The 22616-nt window shown below is 41.1% G+C and overlaps 1 protein-coding gene across 1 annotated transcript in view; it reads left to right on the top strand.

Moving 5' to 3' along the window:
* Nucleotides 1-408: 408 nt before the first annotated feature.
* fmn2a (formin 2a) overlaps nt 409-22616 on the top strand; it is a gene marked incomplete at both ends in the record, with an annotated part of 36252 nt that continues 14044 nt past the window's right edge. The window contains 7 exons of the mRNA XM_080507179.1: nt 409-2593; nt 4500-4663; nt 8197-8349; nt 9490-10280; nt 10806-10947; nt 15355-15442; nt 20206-20267. Coding sequence (XP_080363305.1) covers nt 409-2593; nt 4500-4663; nt 8197-8349; nt 9490-10280; nt 10806-10947; nt 15355-15442; nt 20206-20267 — 3585 coding nt within the window. The remainder of the gene's footprint in view (nt 2594-4499; nt 4664-8196; nt 8350-9489; nt 10281-10805; nt 10948-15354; nt 15443-20205; nt 20268-22616) is intronic.

The following is a 22616-nucleotide window of genomic DNA, read 5'->3' as shown; positions in this document are numbered from 1 at the left end:
TTTCCTAGCTTTCCTTGAACCAAAATGGAGTTCTCTTGAAAATGGAAACATCCATGCATGCACAATGAGCAAATTGTTCCCATCACTGTGGGAAAATGATGGTGTTATGGAAACTATAGTCGAATTATGTGTGACTTAAAAATCACACACAGAGATTAAGAAAAAGTAATTATTTGAGATATTGTGGAAATGTAAATACTTTGCAGAAACAGCCAGGATAAGAGTCATGTATCGATTTGCATCTATATTTATTTGATCTCATGACCAAGCTGTGAGCATGTACTGTACTGTTCCCTTGTGAAGCTAAATTGAATTTAAAAAAAAAAAAAGGATCCATGTGATTCTCAAGTTCCTGTTTGTGTTCTCCTTCAGCCTCTGTACGTCTTGGGCGAAACCAAGGTGGACAGGATGCAGACTTTGAAGACAGTAGAGACTCAAGTTCCCTTTCTGAAGGAGAGTTTCTTCACCACAACTTTCAAAGGCCGGAGGAAGAGCAGCGTTACCAACCTCCTCCGTAAACAGCAGCACTCGTTTCTAAATCAACAGCAGAGTATTTTAGAGCATCAACAGCACAGTGCTAAGCAGTGCGTTTCCCCTCCAGTTGGAAATGGTAAAGGGCAGCAAACTCCGGAGCATCAGCGCCTCTCTCGCTCGACCAGCAGCCCGTTATGCAAGACAGCTGAGTGTGCAGGAGCAGATGGGGATGGAAAGGAGGGGCAAAAAGAGAAAAAGGATCAGAGAGTGGGGGATGCTGTGCAGGGGAGGGGAGGAGAGCGAGGAGTGAGTGGTAGTGAGCCTGCCGATGTCAGTGCCAGTCTCCTCCTCCTTTCAGCATCAGCGGCACTGGGGGAGGCAGCATCATCCTCACAGCTGCCATCAACTGTAGTAGGCAGACAGCAGGGATTAGCTAGCAGTGAAAGGGCACTGACCAACACATCACCATCATCTGTAGCAGCCCAGGAGGAAGCCCAGCATGCCCAGCATCGATCCCAGCAGTATGGCCTGTTAGCCAAGGGTGTCCGCCTGCTCAGGAACATGGGAAACCAGGAGACAAAGCCGAAGAAAGGAGGTGGAGGAGGAGGAGCAACAGGGGATGTGGCCTGTGATGCTGAGGCTGACGAGAGGGAAGTGGACAAAAAATCGAAAAAGTCCCACAATAAAGCGAATAAAGGAGGCGAGCATGGCGGTAAGAAGAAGTCCAAGTCTGATTCCAAGAGTTCTGTGTTTTCTGGCATGAAGATCAGGAAGAGTTTATCCAGGGTCAAAGGGTTGTCCAAGGATGATATTTTGGAAGATGGAAAGTCAACAACCTTGGGTACAGATGGGCTTACGCCCGGGACAGAGACGAGCCTCTCAGCTGATGAGATGGGGATGCTATCTGACGTTGAGGGGGATCTTGGCCATTTGACCACAGATGGTCACCAATCAATGGAGGATGAAATTGGCCGGAAGACAAGCTCCGGATCAGATGCTGACCTCTACAGTTTTCACTCAGCAGCGGGAGAAAATGAAGACCTGCTCTCTGACATCCAGCAGGCTATACGAGACCAGCAGGTAGCCGACGATAATGTACATGAAATTAGGACCACCTCAGACCGGAGTAAAGAACCACAGACTCCAATATGTCATCAGCTTCTTAACCTGGATGATGTGGTTTTGACTCCACCTGTTGCCTGTGAAATTGTAGCTCAAGGGCAATACCGTGAAGATGGGAAAGTAGAGAGCGAAAGCAATGACATGATCATGTCAAGAAATTCATCTGGTCCAGGGTCCTTGAGTGAAAGTGGTACATCTTCAGCTCCGGACACAGAGAGAAGCAGTGGTAGCATTTTTCCAAAGACCAATAGCACCTATAGCTTCCCAGACACAACAGCCACATCAACCTCATATGAAAGTGCAGAGGATGAATTAGAAAGCCCAGGTTTATACCCCAAACAGAGTGAAGGCAATCAGCTTGCTAAGGCCAATAAAACATGTCTTCTCAGTGTCCCTGTGGACCCTGTAGTCGAAGGGACAGGTCCAGTCGGGACCCACAGGAGTGCCAGCAGCTTGGACTTATCTGTGGAGAGAGAAGATGAGACTGGGAGTCGAGCATTTCTGTCCTTAAGAAGGAGGAAGAGTAGCATGTCAAGTGGCCACCTGACTGTAGACAACCCGCTTGGTTCTCAGCCAAGGCGGACATCCACCAGCTCCTCATCCACCGTCAAACTCTACCCACCAGTGCACCCCTCCTATGTGAAGACCACCACCAGGCAGCTCACATCCCCAATAGGCTCTCCCATTACAAGTCCCGATGTGCCTCGAAAAACGCATGCCACCGTCACATCGCTGGAGCCCAGCGGGACTCAGGGGTTCAGGAGGCGCAAGCACAGATCTTCCTCCATTGCAGGGCCCATTGGCGTGTCTGCAGACTGGTCTTTAGAGTCGGAAGGGCTCCGAGGCGGACAGATTGTTGGCGGGGCCGTCTTCCAGGATCCAGAAACCCCTGATAGGAGTTGCACAGGTGGAACTTACTGGACACTCGGCTCCAGAAGAGCCTACCATGGACGGCAGAGCTCCAGCACATCAGTTCCCTACCTGGATGTTTTTTCTGGTGAGTCACATATGGCTACTGTACAATCTGAGCAAATGTTAAAGAGAAATACTACAAATAAAACTCAATTTCTGATTATTGTGCAAAATAAAACATTAGCAATACGAATCCATTCTGACAGACGGCAACTCTTATTTCCAGCCTTTTTGTTTCGATGTAGAAAGAAAATGTAAAAATGCAAACGCTAAATAGATTTTAATCAAAAAACTGGTCGCTGTGGCCAGAAGCAGATGTTGCTCAGACAGGTGTGAATATTATTTTGTATTTGGGGTTTAAGTTGCTGTGGACTGTCTGTGTGGAATAATAAATAAAAACAAAACCTTGTTTCCACATCCATATACAAATATATTAGTTGTACACATATTCAATCCATGTCTTTTAATGTTATTTTCAGGGATTTCATTTCAAGGATAATTTGAGTGGTAGTGGCGCAAATTAAGGATTTTACATTTTAGTGAATCCAATCCAAATAATTGCAGTGGGAACATTAATGTTAATGTTTTCCAAAGTACAATAGCTCATGAACACTAATTAAACAGTGGGGCTTGTTTATTGAGAAGTGTCCCGAGAATAAAATATCTCCTTATAATGAACAATGCAAGACTATGTTCTTTTCTATTGTGGCCTTTCAAAAGCTCAGCTGTTCTCTCCTTTGCTCATAAATCAGGGAAACAAATGACAATGCTGCCTCCCACCAATGGCAATGCCATCTTCAGAATCCATGCCTGGAGACAGAGATATACACACACAGAGACAAATGCACACAGTGCACACTTGTGGATGTTAACCTCAACTGACAGTTTCTCTGCAAGATACAAATGGTCAGGACCTCAAATCCATTCACATCTCATCCGTTGAAGTTACTGTCGCCTATGTTGATCTACGTTCCATCTTAAATCCACATTGAAATCAACATTTGTAATCTATCTGGCATTTCAGAATAGAATAATCTGGTCTTGTTTTTCTACAGTAACTCAGTAGTTCAATACGGTATGTGATAGAAATCCATTCACTGAGTTTTCCAAGTCACATCTGGTGGCACTGAGGGAATAGGAAGTCAAAGAAAGAGAGAAAGTATTAAAGAAAAGACTCTTTCTCTCAAACAAGTGAAAGCATTTTAACCAAGATTAATAATACAAACTCCAAATGGGAATGCCAAAGCCTGAAATGATTTAGTCGGCACTTAAATCAAGTTTAAGACTCATTTAAACTCGTCTGTTTGTTGTAAAATTGCATCCTGCCCTGGAAATGATCTTACACAAAGAAAAAAAAAGAAAATTTTCTACAGTCTCTTTTATTAGTGGTTTTCAGACAGATCCAAAGTAGACAAATGAGTGTCCACAGGACCATGAGTCACAGGATGCTGTTAACTGAGTTGCTGCCATCCTTTGAATCGCATGTTTTAAGAAAATATGGGTTGACTGCAGTCTTTTAGAACAGTTTCTTTTCTTTTCTCCGAGAATTGTTTTGTTTCTAACCATATGTTCCTTGATTTCACTTGTCTGAAACTTGACAACACTCCACCAGTCCTTCTTCTATACCCCTTGAAAACCCAGTGTTTTACAATTCAAAGTAATTATTCAGAATTGAAATGGTATTTTTAGTTGTTCTGCCTGGTAACATAGATGCCATTTCACTTTTGTTATCAATTAACACCATCTCCTTTTTCACCCACATGGTACAGTGGATGGTGTGAACCGGGTTTGCACATGGAGGCGTTTCATTATCACATCTGAAACTGAAGAACGTCTTTTAAACTCTGTAGTGTGTTGTAACCTGAAGTGTCAATGTGAAGACCAGCTTTAATAAAAGTAGAGCACTGCAGCTTCATACCCACCTTGAAATGCATTTAGAGCCTAAAGTGAGTGCTGTCATGGCTCGGGTTTATTTCTGTCTTTTGTTTTAGGCCGCACTCTGTTGGACAGGCTTTGTCTGCATCACGGAGAGGGGTCCAAAGAAGAGGAGGCGAAAGAACTGTGCCGTCGACTGTTGGCCCAGGGTCTGTTAAACCCCTTCAGCAACAGCACTACAGAGCCACACAATGACAGCCCCATCTCTGCAGACTTTAATGTAAGCTCTTTGTCCTCACTGCCTCTCAACCATACTAGTTTAGTTAAGAAAGTGATGACATACAGTTAGTTGTCTAGTGTCAGATTTTCCCAAAAGTGAGAGAACCTGCTGAGTTTTTAGTCATATTATTTGAGCAGACAGGTGGTATTCTCAGAACAGCATCCGTGTTTGCATGCAATTTTTAGACTATAAAATGGCTTGAATTGGAACGTTGATTCAACCGCTCAAGTTGCAGCGATGTAGTACTGGAATATAATGATATAAATCTCTCACATTGCCTTTGCATGTATTGTCTGAGGACGACTTAGTATTTACTGGGATGCAACAAATAGAGAGAAGCATGTGTTTATTAAATGAAAGCTTAAAAACACCTTTGAAAGCCCAGAATAACACAATGTGTTTTCCATGCCCTGGCTTATGTATGCCAGATAAAGCAGCACAGAGATAATCCACTGTTGTTTGTATATTTATCGCCATGTCACTGTGCTTCATATCAGAGATTCCATCTCGTTACCTGAAAAGCCATGGTGCATGGAGACAGGGTGACCATGTGAAAGTTCATGCATTTTTAATTCTCCCATCAGCGTAATGCTTCACAAGTACTGAGGCCTTATCACGCATGCATCACATTCCCGAGTGCAGTTCACCACGGCCACTGTCAGAACCATTTCAATCAAGAGCCCTTCCAACCGATCCACATACTGAATTTTGTTATAGTGTAGGTTTTAGTTGAGGACACAGTTATTTAGCGGAGTAGCACTCACTTGAATCAGCCTGTGTATTTTTAACCTTGTTTTTCACATCAGCTGCTTTGCACGTCTCCCCACTGCCGATGCATAAGCTGGAACCAGTACTGTATATATATATATATATTCATATGCACATGAATATGTTGTGCATACATAAACTACAGCATTACTAACTAGTAGATCCAAGCTCTTAAAGCTGTTTTGTTCGCATAGATACAGATGCTCAACTGCGTCATCTAATTTCTGCTTGCATACTATGCTGTCAAAATAGGTCAGCTATTAAGAGTGCTTTCCTTTTTTGTCTGTGCAACCTTCCAATTGCCTGCAGATGCATCTTTATGTTTGAGGCATGTGAGCATTCATGGAAACAAAAGGGACAGTCGGAGATGCCCATACATGTTGAGTCTTTTCCTGGCATGGCTGGATGAGTAGCGTTCCCTCTCTGACACTCCTTTAGTCTCTAACACACACATACACACACACATGCATCTGTGCTTGCGTAGACCATCTGCTGATCATGTTATGTAATAAACCCACGTGCCTTGGGCTCAGGCTGCTTTTCCACAGCAAAAAGCTCACCATGTCAGGATTGGAGAGAATTGTTCCTGCTCCACTTACTTTAGTCTGAGGCCTGGCCTGGAGTCCTGGATTACTCAGCCTTACCATGAATAACCTTTTACCACCAAGAGTACAAATCGCACCGTTATTGCTTTGGGACTGTCAAGCTCCTACATCATCGGTTGTAGTTTCGTAAATTTTACTATTTCAAATCTTTTCTGTCATTCTCTTTTGAAGTTGCATTGGAGTGAATCACATCAGCCCTGTGTCCTTTTTCACCTTAAATTTCAACCTATATCTATCTTCCATATATACCTTCCTAAATATGATCGCCACTTTCATTGCTGGAATCTGCTGGAGTGAAAAATGCGTGGTTATTTTTTTCTGGTTCTGCGCTATGAAAGATATTAAATAATACCTCATCAGCTTCATTCATTCCAAAACTGGGGCTCATGAAGGATGACCACTCAGTTGCTCTATATATTTCAGCCCATTTATGTTAGGCTAAGGATTTCTCGGTTGATTGATTGTGTTTAGTGAAATGGGTTTACTTCAATTTGGCTTTATTGCTTTTATGTCCTGCAACCAGCTTCTGACAGAAACGATAATATGGGTCACGTGTTACAGGGCCTTTTCATAGTCAAGTCCTATCTTCCCTGATGATCCATTCATAAATCAATTGTCGTACAATGAGTCAATTATCTAATCTAAAGTACTGAGCAAGCCTTGTTCAAGATCTATAATAATAATAATGCATTAGATATATTCAATGAACCTTCTACCAATTTCCTGCAAATGTAGTTTGTTTACCCCTCAGTAAACTGGCTGCAAATAATGTCCAGCTATATATTTTCACCATAGTTCATCAGTTATTTCAATCAGAAATGGGATTCTGTCAGACTCGGACACTTCACAGCTGCATCAATCCAATCCAAGTGTTTTTCCATTTGTCTGACTCTTTCCTAATGATGTACTAAACACACATTTGAGGATCTGCAAGTTGCTGTGTTTTTGCTATAACATGGCCATTTTTAATCCGATTGTTGCCAAATTAAGGCCAAATTTTAATTCTCCATCCTCTGATATGCAACATGATCCAGTGAAATCATTGCCCTGGTTAGCAGTTGGGGGCTTGGACTTGACTAAATCTATAACTTGACATGACTTGACTTGCCCAAGAAAGAATCATTTGAGACTTGCATGTGTGACTTGGTGCCATGTCTGCTATTTGCTTCCTTTGACCTTTTGCACTTGAACCAGGAGTCATTATAGCAACTCTAACAGAAACTGCTCCACCTTGGCACAGAATAAGTTACTATCTAGACAAACGATGTGCAATTATTTTCCTAATTATTCATCTTTGGTGCACAATACTGCTCCATGATAATATATTTTTACAGAAAAGCCATTGTTTACATCGTTTTGCAGAATATTTGATCTGCTGATCTGTCAAGTTCTTGTATTTCTCTTTGTTTTGTCTGGTGAAGGCACTTTGAATAATAATCCTTGAAGCCAAAGTAATCTTTCCTCCACAAAGCACACAGCTTTCACTTTGTAAGCTGTATTTCAGACATCCACATTCTGCATCAGTCTGCCTTTTTTTAATAATATCAGCACATTTTTATACAATTGTTTTTGTAGCCAACAAGCAACTTGTGTGTACAGTGAAAAATAAATAAAATGGCCACTTTTTAAAAAAAAATACAAGCAAAGCAGATTTACATGATACTGTACAATTATTCACAATTTCTCACTCATCTTGTCTGCCAGGGACAACCAAAGGGTTGCATTTGGCTCGCAGGAAACAATGATGAAGACTGAATGGCAGAATTTTTGAAAGCTAAAATGTAAATTTTGTTTCTAAAATGTCAGAGCTTATGAATTGTGGGAGTGTCAGGAAGGAATGTACAAACAAGTTATTCAGCATTTTCTTCATCTCTATCCTAAAACTTTGTTTTACATTCCACATTCAGTTGTGGAAGGTTGATTTTTTTTTTTCTTTTTCTTGCTATAAAGAATTACCCACTGGATGGTTGGACTGTCCATGATTTATGGCTGCAGTGTGTTTACGTGCCATTAAACATATATTGCAAATCCCAACAGACAAACACAATATAAGACGATTCATGAAAAAAAAGCAATTGGTCCTTCAAGGGGAAAATATTGGCCTTGGATTTGTTTTTCTTTACAGTAGATTCATGTCCTTGTTTTATAATCTGTGTGCAGGAAGAGCAGCTCTACACCTGGGCCTCTGTAGGCCTGCCAGTGTCTTCCCACCTGTGGGAACTCTATGGGGGGCGCCCCACAGGCAGAGCGCAGATCTTGAGATCCCCTTTGCCTCAGTCATCAGCCAAGACACTGGGAGCTCTTCACTTTCAGGTTGGTTACATCCGTCTTTCCTGGTAAATAATTCCCTGCATGTTGTCTCTGTCTGCACAGGGAGCATAATTTCTACTTTGAAAACATGCAAATGCAAAGAGCAATACTCCACAGGTTCACTGTCTTCAAAGTGTTTATCATCACAAAACCCAAATACAACGGTCTCTTTACTGCATCCTCCTGCAAGATCCACTCACTTAATGACTGATATATTCACAGCGCGGTAGCACTTTGATGACTTTATCGTATCAGTAGCCTGACATTTCTCAAGATTTAACCTTTAGGAGCATTACCATTTCAATAGAAGAGCAGCATTTTCAGGACGTCACTGAGTCAATATCCTGTGGATGATATGCAATTATCTTTTAGAATACTAAATTTTGTATTTTCTAAATGGGAAATATGCCTGGCTATAAAGTCAAGAGAATGTCTTATTTAACAGAAGATTTTTTTAAAAAAAACCAAAAAACCCAACAATTGATTTAGTCGTTACTCCACTATAAAGGATTAAAAAGATTCCCTTTGTATTTGATACATATTTGACCTTGATTTTACATCTGAAATCACCCATGTGATGGTCACGCTGCAGGGAGTATTGCACATTTACATCTCATCCCACATAAATTGACCCGGATAAGCGGCATGCGTCAACTGCAAGTTTATTTTTGTCCACCAGAGGTCAGACTTGCTTTGAAAGAGTTGTGCCTCTGTAACCCTCTTTGAAAGAATTAGGAGAGCTATACTGACTAACATTCAATGATGTGACCACAACCGGGGAATGTGTTCTAGCCGACACAAACTCTCCCCATGTGAGGCCCAGCGAGACTCACTGTCTCTGGGGTCAAATCTCTCGGTATCCCCTCATCCCTGCTTTAACCAGTCTGGAGCCATAAGCCTGACAGAGTCTAGACGTAATAGACTTTCTTGACCCTTTTTAATCCTACAGCCTCATCACTGACTTTCTTGGTTGTGGGTGTTTTACAGTTTGTAAATGAACTGACTCATGATGTGACATGTGTGAAAATTGTGTTTTAACATTTAATAAACTTGATAGTGGGAGACAAAGTTTCTTTGCAAGACAAAAATAGGAAAGTTCTACAGTTTATTGTGACATTTCTTTCCTTGCATGTCGACGGACAGACCGAATTCAGCAGGTTGAAGCCACAGTCGTCATCAGAGGATGAGAGCGGTCTTATACCTCAGCTGGAGAAAACCATTGATGACCTGCGGATTAAGATTGCTGCGCTGCAAGAGCAGCAGGCCTCATTGGCAAAGAGCAGTGGGGAGAACACTGGCATTCTGGGCAATGGTCACCACAAGGCCTCGGATACAGTCGAGAGAAGACTGGTGAAGACGAGTCAGGAGGCGTCTGTCCAGACATCACCTGTGGAGGAGGGAAAGAAGTTTGATGTGCCTTTGAATGGAGGATCAGGCAGCATGATGCCCCCCGCTTCGTCAGCCATTCCCAAACCCGCACAGACTTTTGTCTGCACCTGCCAACAGAGGCAGCAGAGCACCGTCCAGCCAGGTCCTCCTCCACCACCTCCTCCTCCACCACCTTTACCAGGGGGTGTCAATCCTCCACCACCACCACCACCACCGCTACCTGGCCTCGGACCTTGTCCACCTCCCCCACCACCTCCTCCACCACCGGGTTTTGGAATGGCGCCACCTCCTCCACCTCCCCTGCCTGGTTTTGGTCCACCACCGCCTCCTCCTCCCCCGCCGGGTATGGGCCCCCCACCCCCACCCCCTCCGCCCGGAATGGGACCCCCTCCTCCGCCACCACCCCCAGGCTTTGGGCCTCCACCACCACCAGGCCCCATGCCCTCCATGATGGTCCAGGAAGCCGCCTCTGCCAAGGCTGTGATTGAGCCCCCCAAGCCAATGAAGCCACTCTACTGGACACGAATACAGCTGCATGCTAAAAAGTAAGGATATGGTGAAGAAAGCGAAGATAGATATGGATCATTTGCACAAAGGTATTCTCTGAACAGTAGAGATTTGAGAGGAAGCTTGTCCACTTAAGATAAAGATCGCCCACATGCTGTGACGGCAATAGAGATGCTAACCTTGTGGAAAATGAAAGTGATACAGTCCAGGCATTGTGGTCAGCAGAGATTTGACTTGAACCAGGTTTTCTTTTCCTTATTAAGGCTTGGAAAACTGGAGCTGAATAAATGTCTAGAAATAGACTACTTGATTTACTTGCAAGTGAGGAACTTAATACTCAATTCTAAATTAAATTTGTTGGCTGATGGACTTGACAAGTATACGGTTCTGTAAAAGATGAGGAATGAGTTCCCATAAACTGCAGAAGACTAACTGGGAATGTCTGAAATAACACAAATTACACAACGAAAGTGTACTTCACTCTGCTTTTTCAAGCAGCGTAGACCAAATTAAAGTTCTCCTTTTGCCACTGTAAATAATATTCCTTTTCCCTCTATCTTTAGGCAGGCTGACTCACTGGTGTGGGAGAATATTGCGGAACCAACTGTGGATTTTCAAGAATTTGTTGAACTTTTTTCCAAAAGTGCTGTTAAAGAGAAGAAGAAGCCAATTTCAGACACAATCAGCAAATCAAAGGCCAAACGGGTAAAATGCGCTTTGTTATCAGAGTCCTTTAGTGTTTGTCATGCTTACACAATGTCCTACATTTGTACCGGTTTGTTTATGTATGCAAATGTCTGTCGTTTGCAAATCCCCATGCGTCACCAGATGTGGCACTATTTCAGGGCTTTCCCATCTTGCGCCTCGCTCCACTGATTCACCCTTTTTTCTTTCCATTTTCCCGTACCGTCGCTCTCCGAGTCACTCTGAGTGACAGGAGGAACTGCTACAGCCAGACGGCTATTATGTGGTGTGAGCTCTGGCTCCCACCCGACTCCCCTGTGACCATCCAGTGGCACCCAGCCAATGTCTCGCGTGCAGTGAGGAAACCTCACAGCGGTGATGACTGCTCTGAGAAAGAGGGAGCAGGGAGGGGGAGAAATAAGAAAAAAAAAAAAAAAAAAGGAAGGGAGCGGGAACCTTGAGAGTTGTATTTCATGATGCGGTTCCTCCCATTGTGCTTTCTGTATGACTTAGTTTAATAGTCATACTTTTTCCCTCCCCGGTGACCTTTAAGTTACTCCATCAATCTGCAGGTCAAAACTTTTGATCTACAATTTGAAGCTGCCCTGTTAATGTACTAGCCACATCACAAATAATGCTCCACCAGGGAGCGTGAGACACAGCAGGATCACCCAGCGGTGATTGTGAAGGTGAAATGTTGGTCCCAAGCTGAGAAACTGCTCTGGTTTACGGGAAGTCATGAAATGAAATATAGCTCAAACGATGGTTCAGTAAAACTGACATTCACACAAAGATAAACTACTTTATCTTGGAAAAGTTACATAAATGGTAAAGAAAATACTCAATACTAATGGAATCATTCATTTCTCAATGAGCAATATTTTACACATTATCACTCAGCTTTTTTTTTTCAGCTGTTTTTGCACTTATGAATCGTGGTTTATTCTATAATATTGTAAACCCATACTATATATATATATATTTTTTTTTTTTTAAATGAAGAAATAAATACACAGCAATGATCATTAACCTTGCGAGTCTGTATCTCGGTGCAAAGTTCAGTAAAGGAGCACTTGCCTGTGTGGTGTGGCTGGTGTCTGCTTCCCTCACCACCTGCTGCTGGTTCCTCCTGTTTGTCGCTGTCCCACATGAGAACCACATAGTGCTGCAGTAGGTCACGAGGCTCTCTCTGACTGATCAATAAAGAATGGATGAGCCGAAGATGATGTTTCAGCTTCTTGAGGAAATACAGTCTCCGTTGGTCTTTCTTTACCTGATAGGTGATATTCGTAGTTCAGGTGAGGTCAGCTGAGATGTGGACACCGAAGAATCCAATTTGTCATGATTGTGAAGAAACTACAACCGATAACTGGTTCACTGTGGTGAGAATAACATTCTTGGCCTCAAATGAGTCACTGACTTTTGGAAACGGCCACATGCACCCTCAGCTGGAACACAATTTGTTTGATCTGCAACATGACACAGTTCAACCAGAATGAGTGTCCTTGGAATTTCCTGGTGTGATGTTAAGCTCAACAGGGCTCTGAGTGATTCTGCCACCACATAACGAAGCAGCTTGTTGTGGTTATTTTGCACAAAATTGCTAAGTCAAGAGGCGCAACTCCTGGTGGATGTGGGATGAATTTCCTCATCCGTCTCTGCACGATACCAGTGTGGCTGGTCCTCAGCAAAACAATTGTTTTGAGGATACTCGTCCCAAAATGAAGACATAGAAGTGTGACTCACCCTCAAACTTAAGTCCAATTTTAGGATTTTTAGCTGACAGACGGACTTTCTCCAGACCTCACAATGATCTGTCACATCCGCCTACAGTTGCAGCTTTTCCCATCTCACTGTTTTGCTGTTTAAAGCAGACAATCCTTCTCCTCAGAGTGACCAATGGGGAGCAGCTGTGACGTCAGTACCTGCGCAGTTTTTTAAACCTTTCTGACACAGAAGTATCAAATTCAAACAGATGCTACAGTCACACAATGTTGTGTCGTAACTCATGTGTGCTTGCCTACATACAGGTTCTCATTTCATTTAATTTTGAGAGGAAAAGTGGAGTAAAGTGTCATTTATGCAGGCAAAATGATGAATGATTGTTTGAAATCAGTTACGTCTGTTAAGGAACATTCAAGTTCAAGCAACTTGCAGATTCACAAATGTGTTGAGTATATCATCAGAAAAGAGTCAGACGAATTGAAAAACATTTTACATTATTTGCCTTTTTTGCATTACAATTCACCCAAATATCTCCTTGATCTTCAGTGATATAAAATTCTCAGCTGTCAATATTGATTTACATTTTATCTCTCAGTAGAATATTCCAAAACCTAAATATGTCTAGAATGGCTTATCCTGTAGAACGATCCAAGTCCTATATGCATGAGGCTGTCATTTTGAATACAATTGAACATATTCTATTGCTGTAACATATCAATTACTTATTAGCTCCAGTAAATATCTGAAACCATAAGTGATTTTAGATTCATGGTTTATTTATGAAACGTTTGCATGAAAGATTCCAGATTTATTAGTAATACTTGTCTCAGTGGAAACATACTGTCAACGTGTTACATTGGTCACATAAAACTTTAACAGTGTGATGATTTCCCGGCCAGTTTAAAATGTATGAGGCTTTCTTTTTGTTTTTAGGTTACAACACAATTTCTGTGAAATATGTGTAACTACCGGTAAAATCTGTGTGAAGATGCGCCGAACCTTATGTGAGACTGTCTGTCTGTTCAGACCCTCGGGTCACTGTTTGGCCAATATGAAATGCCTGCAGAAGGATGGAGCGCCAAACTTGAGATTTAGGTCGACTTTGATCGCAAAGTTAAAGGACAAAGACATCAGGTGATGATTAGTGTTTTGTAACAAGTAGAACCTCGGTGTTCATTTTCTGCTTCCTTGAGTAGACGACCGGTTTCCTTCAGTTGTTTAACATGTGATTCAGAGCTGTATGGACTTGATGAAAGTCTGTATTAGCCAATGCTGAAATGATAAATACATCAAAGTAAAACCGGACAATTAATGTGTCTTGAGGGATTTAAATCAAGCCAAAACCTTGAGCAGATGGCTCCCATGAAATTGTCAAAAAAAAAAAAAAAAAAAAAGCTGTTAGAAATTAGATTTTTTTTTAAACTGACGAATACAAGTTCAATAATTGTTGTGGTCAATGAATCCAGCTGTGTTTAATTACGATTCTACAAACACATTTCAAGGGGATTGTTCATTTTAGATCTATGTAAAAAATGTTGAACTCTAAGGTAAATCTCTATAAGAATGGATCAGGTCGACTGATAAAAAAAAATGTAATGTTCACTGCTATAAAGCATCGATCACACACTGACTCCCTCAAGATTCTGTTTGGAAGTCACTCTGTCATATCTCGATCGGCTTGTCCCCCGAAGCTGTGGTTGAGCCAAGAAAACAGACAGTCGGGGCCTGGTGATATAACTTCCTGTGTGTTTAAGAGGCCTGTGGTCTGTGTGATCTGGTTTAGATGGAAGCATTCTGTCTGGATCGCAGTAGACTATGGGTTTCCTGTCCTGTCCCCTCACTACTTTGCAGCCCAGTGCACACTTCTGCTTACTCAGGAGAGCTGTGGTTCATAATGGCCCCCTTGGATGCAGTTTTTCATGCATAATAACAACACTGGCTCCATGTGGAACTCCTGTCTGTTTGACAAGTGGAAGCTTCTGTTACTCCATTAACATTTGTAATTTTAAAAGCCTTATTCTCCATTGGAAAAAGCTCCCTCCACTGTATAGGCACAAACTAGAATTAATCATTCATTGTGCACTCACTTGCATGCTTGAAAGTGTCGAGCCTCAACTTTAGAGACTTTTGAAGTGATTCATCATGTAGCATCTGTTTATGATAGAATCTGTAGGAAAAGTGTAAAACAATTTTCTGAATGGGAAACATTTCTTGTAATTTTTGTGAGGTTCTTAAATGTTGTTGACACATCTCATACTCTATTAGGTACTACTGTCCTACAATCCAATGTACAACCATGTAGGTTATAACCAATCTAACGATCCCTTGTTTGATGAATAATGTGATTACTTTCCACATTTCATCAGATTTTTATTTTACATGTGTTGAGGGACTTTTCAAAAGTGCTCTATAAGGTCACTTGCTGAAAGGTTTAATAAAAGCTCTTCATGGTTCTCTAACAAACACTTTTCCGTCACCATAATTTACCCAGACCACATCATTTTCCCCACTTTTTGTGGGTAAATGCACTTTCCCCACACAGAAGGAAATGAACAAAGTGGACAGCTGTATCTGTCTTTTGTATGGAAAAGACAATGTTATGTCTGTGACCAAATGTGGAGCATTAGTTGCTTTTTCTTTCTTTTTTTTTTCTGTCAAAAATAGCCCTGCTGACCATATTTGTTTTGCGTCATCATCCCTTAGGTGATGAAGCTCTTGAACAACAAGCGTTCACAGGCTGTCGGTATCCTGATGTCCAGTATTCACCTTGACATGAAGGACATCCATCATGGTAAGTCGCATCATGTCATTCTGATTTATTTGCCAAGGTGGAAGAAGAAAAGACTATGGTACAATGTAAAATGGCAAAAGGTTCTCTTGAGAGATATCATGTTAAATACGGACTAGCTTTAATTTGTATTCTAAATGCTGGATGCACCTAAAACTTTTTTCAGTCAATCAACATTTGCAAATAGTTTTAAAGTTTCATATGTTCACAATTGCAATAAATGTTTTACATTATAATATTTTCTCCCATATGTCAATAAAAAAATACAATTGAGATGATTATTTACATTATGACTGAAGTAAATACTAATATGCATATAATCTTAAATGTAACATGATCTATTCAAGGGGTAGCAATGCCAGCAATTTGCCAGTTGAGTTATAATTCTCTCATATCACTTTGATCAAGGTTGAAATATAATTGCTTTCATATGCTTTCAGTATATTTTTGTTCATGTTAATGGAAATAGGCAAATACATCCCAATGACCGCAAGATTACTTTTCTTGCGGTTTCAGGATGATGTTAATGTTTGCATTGTTGAATGACAGTCTTTATCTGGTGGGTGGATTGCCAAGAAACCATACTTGCATTTGTGTTTGTTACATGATGCATTATCATGACCACTGTTGATTAAGCAACTAATTTCTAAATTTACTTACAAATTTCTGCTTAAAACAAATGTCCCTGGGAAAGTAAATATTATGTTACTCTCACATGTCAGTCTTAGTTAGGCTTGTCCTGATAATATACACATAGCTGCACTGATGTGAGCCATCAGCACCGAGTGTGCCGGTCCTTCGCAAGAATTAATAACAATGAGAAGAAGGAACGCATGTAAGATAATGTCTCCAGGCAAATCTTACGCAAGTAAAATAATGTTCTGTGGGTTGTATTGCAGTACTATCCCTATAACGTTTAGTAAAAAAAAGTTATGTTACCATTTTGCTAAACTCCGGTTTATTGGCAGATGATCCTGTACTGAATTATAGAGATAACTGCATGGATTAATTCTACTATTAAAGATAACTCTGTAATTTTACAGCTGTTAATATATTTGACAAATTGACAAGAAGCTGACCTACTGACGCTTCGGTTATTGTAAAGTCATTCAACTTTTATTACCAGGCTAATGTGATTGAAAATGAAATATTGGTGGATTCTGTTTGTTACTCCACTTTGAGCAACTTTTAATCATTTTCCCCAGATATTAAAGAACTTTCCTCTAGAATTAATAAAGCATTTATATTCTATTGTTCTTTTATCCAATCCTATGGAGACTCATGCAGTCAACGAGTCAGCTGATTCGCTCATTCAGGGAAACTTTTGGCTTGAACTAACAAATATCAGTCATAAATTGATTGTTTATATTTGTGTCACTGGAGTTGAAGTTTTGTCTTTTTTAGTCATCAATTGCCTCAATTTTGTGACTTTGGTGCTTCCACTTTGATTGGTTTGAACTGCAGTTGCTTCTGGCTATTTTTTCATTATTAATTTAATGTTTTTGTATTTTTAGCATTGTTGCAATTTTGGAACAATTTTGAATTTGTTTCAATTAATTTGTGACTCACATTAATATATTTGTTTTTCTCCAATAATAATTGTATGAATTTCATTATTGAAAGTGTCATAACAATAACTGCTCAAAATATATAATTTCAAAATGAATTATTCACAACATTAATACGGTGATGACTGTGGTGATTCTCCTGCTTTTCCCCAGTGCCAAAATTAAGTTATTCATTATGTTCAGTCATCATTTTGCATTTTAATAAGTGCTATAGCAACATCAGTAATAAAGCATCTGTTAACTGTAGGAGTTAATATAATTTGATCCACGACCAGATCCTTTTTGTTGTATTGACTTTTGTGGAATTGTATAAATTAATCACAATATTGCACATTTAATGGTGTTTTAAGTAATCAGTAAACACTGTTAAATTATACATTTAACAGTAAAATAAGAAAAAAAAATAGCTGACTGCAGTTTAAATGCCATTTTAGTATTTGTAATTGTCACCAGCTGTTGAATTTGGTGTAAACATCAGTATGATCATACTGTTGTGAACACTGCATGCTGCATTGATGTTAAAGCACCACTTGGCCTGAACACAAAGCCTGAGAGGCTTTCATCATTGCACTACAAAGGTGTTTTACGCCTCTTTTTTCCCCCCTCCAGAGCACAAACGACCATCCTTCTGTAGAGAATATGAAAATCTTCGATCAAAAGCATCAAAATGAGCTGAAGTGACGTGTCAAATCCTAACTTCAGACTAATCTTGTATTCCTTTTCCAGTTATTGGATTACTTTTGTGTTGAGTGAAGAAAAATTACTATTTGGCTGATGTCATCGCCATTGCATCTTCACAAAGTTACCATTATCGCAACTCATAATGTCACAAAGAAACTTAATTATATATATATATATTTTTGTAATTACTTTGATTCCTTTCTTTTCGCTCTTATTTTGCTTCTTGTCTGACGAGCGCATCGTGTTTCTGTTCGTCTCCGTGTTTCTCTGATGAGTTGTCACCATCTTGTCTAAACGGCTTTGTTAAAGTGAAGTCATTCCAGAGAAGTTGATGGGAACAGACTGTCTTCCTGTTTTAGTTACTCTCTGATTGCTCCCCAGTCTTCGCTCATCCATGTGTCTAAACACTCTTCCTCATCTCTCCATCTTATTCAATCCTCCCACTGCACTGCGTTTAGCATGGCTTTGAACCTTTATCTTGCTACACGTTACAGCTCGATAGATTACATCAAAATGAATGTATGGCACAGACACCAATTAAATAGAGACGTATAAACAGTTAGTCCTGTTTCATCTGAAAATGTTCACTTTCCTTTCCTTGCATCCATCTCAGGCCCGAATGGGGAGCAAGTCAGGGCCACTCTCATCAGCACTGACATTCATCTCGTGTGTTAAGACAGTTTTGCAAAAGTAATTACCACTGATTGGAAACATTGGTATATAACAAAGAATGAAGATTAGACAAAACATGTTGGGGGATATATTCTCAAGAATGGTATCTAATTACCCTACAACAATAAGATTGTTGTTGTCTTACAGTCGCCGACAAAGCAAAACACTGAAGACAGTCTTTTTATGGATTTTTTTCTTGCACTATAATTAAAATGGGTCAGACAAGAATAATTACAATCTAAATGCGTATTATTTTCCATCAAGAATGTCTTTCGAGGTTGAGATGATTGAAGAACCAAAGGTTGTTTTGTTTACCAAAGGGAAGACACATCAATCAGAAATTTTGTAATTGTCTCTTTCAATATAGTGAATCGGTTTAATTTCCTCTCGATTCCGTGACGAGGACTATCCTAGTCGTCATCATTGGATTGGATGTCTCCGACTCGAAGGAAAACAACTGAATTAGATTGTCACTTTTATGACAGCCGAGCTTCGCAGTGAGAAGCTCAACACATTTATATTTGTTTCTTCTCCTCACAGCTGTTGTTGTTTGTTCTCAGGCTTGGCCGACACATGCATGTTTCATAGGCCACTTCCGTGCAGCGTCTGCTTCCTGTGAGGCTTTGCAGAGTGCCAGTCGCAGTATTAGACGGTGGTTGCCGGCGCCATGCTGGGATTGAATGTGGTTGTCGGAGATAGACCCAAGCAGATGGGTCTGTTTTGTTTTTTTTTGGTCATAAGAGGTCTGTGTTGCTGCGATGATACGGCTTTCTCCCCTGTCTTTCAAAAACCCGTCTTCAATCAAAGCAGCCAACCCGACTCCAGTTCAGATGGTGATGAGAACCGTATGGTTGAGAGGAAAAGAGTGGGAGACACAGATAAAGGGAGAGTCTGAGAGAAAAAGTTATTTCCGTGGTGGCTTTGGAAGGAGAGTGTGTGAGGAGGTCAGAAAGTGACAGCAAAGAAGTATGAAAAGAGGGGTGGCTTTACTTTAGTGGCACTCAAGTGAAAACCTTACAAAGAGGATTACATAAAAACAGAGAAAGCCATGACTGAACATAAGATGAGTCTGGATGGTGCGTCAATCACCAAGGGATGTTTTCCATGTGCATGCCCTTTTTCCATTGTTACTGTTTTGATCCTCCTTATTGGGGTATTAATGTTTGCGCCATGAAAAGCTCACAAAAAGTCACATTCAACCTCCAAGCAAAGTTGAAATTCCCTCATCCCCTCCGACACGTGCTTTTCTGCCCATACCTCAACACCAAATCAACAGATCAAAACAATGTGAGTAATTTGGACACCAGCAGTACAATGAAATACATATATAGGTGTGGAGTGCGCCGCTGGGTGATTGCGCACACAGCAACACCTCGGCCTCAACACCGCAGACCCCCAGGCTCTGTTTGTCTTTAAACATTTACTTTCAAAGGATTAATGCTCGCGGGCGCCAGGTCCTTGCGCCGAGACAAAAAGGCGACACCAGGAATTCAAACACAGGAGTTCAAACACAGATCTTTGTACCTTTGACAGATTTCTAAGACCTCCACATTTATGTTTTAGTTTGTGGCCCCTTGCATGCTGTCGTGATGAGAGCTGATAAAAATGTAACTCGCAGCATACGGCCCGTTGACGCTCATGTGGGAAAATTTTGACCTTGTTTCATGCCATCTGCAGCCAAATGGTGTCTCTTCACTGTTTGTTGCTTTGGCCATGTATACTCGTTTTGAACATCGGGATCTGTCTGTGCTGGTTTGATTTCTGACTTGAAGGTAAAGGAATCTCATGACGAGCCTTGGTGTGAAGATTAACATTAACCATGTCACCCTCTGCTCCCATCCACAGCCGTCCTAAATATGGACAACACTGTTGTTGATATGGAGACACTGCAAGCCCTTTATGAAAATGTGAGTATAATAACATGCCACAGTAGAACTGAGGATGTCTCTTTATGGTTCCAGCAGTAACATAATGACATTTTTCAATGTTGTCTTTGGACATTTTGTACTCAAATTATCAATTTTCACAGGGACCGTGGTTTCAGTAAAGTCAATAGACCACCTAACAGACAATATCCTGACCAGAAATACACTTCAGAATGCTCCTGCCAGAACAGTATCGCATAAATACACACAGCGTTGAGCAACATTATACAAAGTCACACCACCGACAGCTCGAGCCGTCCTGACTGCGAAAATTTTTTTTTTCTCTGCTCTGTGGTTTGCTGTAAAAGTATGATTCTGGAATGGTTTGCTTGTGACAAATAATGATTTATGGTTACATATTCCATGCCAATGTAACACCAAATATAAATAAGGGGGCAATCATTTTATTATGAAATGAAAGAGGAAAGACTCAAAAAGCACCAATATGAACAAGATGACAGAAAAAGTAGTCCTCATTGTTGTATTTGGCAACTGGCTAAGGGTAGACCACAAAACACCAAATGCCATCCATCAACAGATACCTTTCCAAGATTATTGAAAGCTGCGCCCTTGTAAACAGTGTAAGTGGGAAAAATGCACTTCATGATTACACAAGTTTGTCCAGGATAGAAAGCAACATTTGCACTGTCAGTCAGAGATACCACTGTGAACATATTTTTCTATGAGGAGTTCTTATTCCATGTTTACTTGAAAGGGTGAACTAAGGAAGTGTGCATTAGATACTAAAACAAACAGGCGAGCCACAAACCGTACTGGTATGTGTGCTTTTTGGCTCCACAGTCAGTCATGTCTGTCTGCTGGCCTGGAAGGGAACCAATGCTTTTACGTAGTAAACATGTTTTCTACACACCAGATCTGCTTGACTCAACCTTTGTAATGGCCTTCTGAAGAGGAAATGATAGTTGAGAAACTCCAGTATTTGTGTCGCACAGTTTTCTTCAAAGTGCTGGTGTGGTTTTCTCAAAGAGGAGACTGTGCTGAGCTGTGCTATGTGGAACGACCGCATTGTATCGTATAATATTAGCAAAGAGCTACGGGGCTGTCATCAGTACTTTCCAATATGTCTCCATTTTGGCTATGAAGGACTCCTTCCATACAGTAAATGCATATTCATCAACTTTGACTGATAGGAAATCTCCCCCGCCTCGTGGACGCGGTTCAGGACCCGTTCGAAGTCAGGTCAGTAAATTATGGAACATGAAAATGAGTGTGTTTTCCACATTTCAACTGCGCTACAGTTTTAAGATGCTGTGAAATTCCTGTGAATTTGCTTTTTGGCACAACTACACAGAAGAGGCCTAGACCTTTGGCTGCCAGAGGCATATTAATAATGTTGATCATGGGAATGAGACTGTGGCTTGAGACAAGCTGTAGTTATGAACCAATGTGTCATAACTTAGGATCAAAAGTCTTCTAACCTCGCCACTCACCCCGAGACTTCAAGCCCGCTCCCTCTCCCTTTCTTTCTCCCCGTTATGGCCTAAGGCTATGTTATTGAGTCAAGGAGCCAAATTGTTTCTCTTTTGTATTGCGAGACTCCATCCTGTCTGTGGGTCTCCAGCCCCCTAAACCACAGTTGGCAGCACAGTCAGCCTGTCTTGAGGAATGCGAGGGGCTTCTAATGGTTACACCCTCGCTCAGTGCGCGAGCAGCTCGATCACACACTGCTCTCGCTCACTCTCCGTTTCTCTCACCCACACAAACAAGCTCGCAAACAAACATGCTGACCCGCAGTAAATGTGCACACGCTGTACAGTTTGCACACACAGAGACGGGAACGTGCTCAGGCAGGGACAGAGCCACTCAGTCTATGAGCTGCAGATTATAGCCACTCCTGTTCTTTGAACAATAAGCCGCTGCCATTAAAGGGGTCAGAGTGATAGTGGGACACTGCTCCCCTCACTGTGATGTCACAAGCTGTAATCTGGGCCCAGACTGCTCGTCTGAAGTTCTGATTCTTTCTAGTTGGCTATGGCTAAATGTTATAGGGGTCAGTTGAAGCTGTAAATCTTCTTTTGGATTTATACCCTGCAAATGCTCAATTCATACCATGTTATTTCTTTGTCACATCGCAATCTTAAGAGATGCCCACACGTACTTCACTCATTCTTTACATGATGGAGTTTGTCATTTTTGGGTCTAAAAATTCTGTGGCATCTTGATGCACAAAGAATCTCATAAATGTTTTTTCGTTGTAAAATTGAGTGACATAAATAGTGATGAAGCCCTGTCTGGCTCTGTTTAGCTCCGTACTAGAAACCTGGCTAATGAATACCACTTGGCTACCACTAGAATTCTGGCATCACAAAT

The sequence above is a fragment of the Blennius ocellaris genome, assembly GCF_963422515.1.
Source record: "Blennius ocellaris genome assembly, chromosome: 13".
NCBI classification, from domain to species: domain Eukaryota; kingdom Metazoa; phylum Chordata; class Actinopteri; order Blenniiformes; family Blenniidae; genus Blennius; species Blennius ocellaris.
Note: the sequence above shows the minus strand (reverse complement) of the source record. Positions and strands in the feature narration are given on the sequence as shown.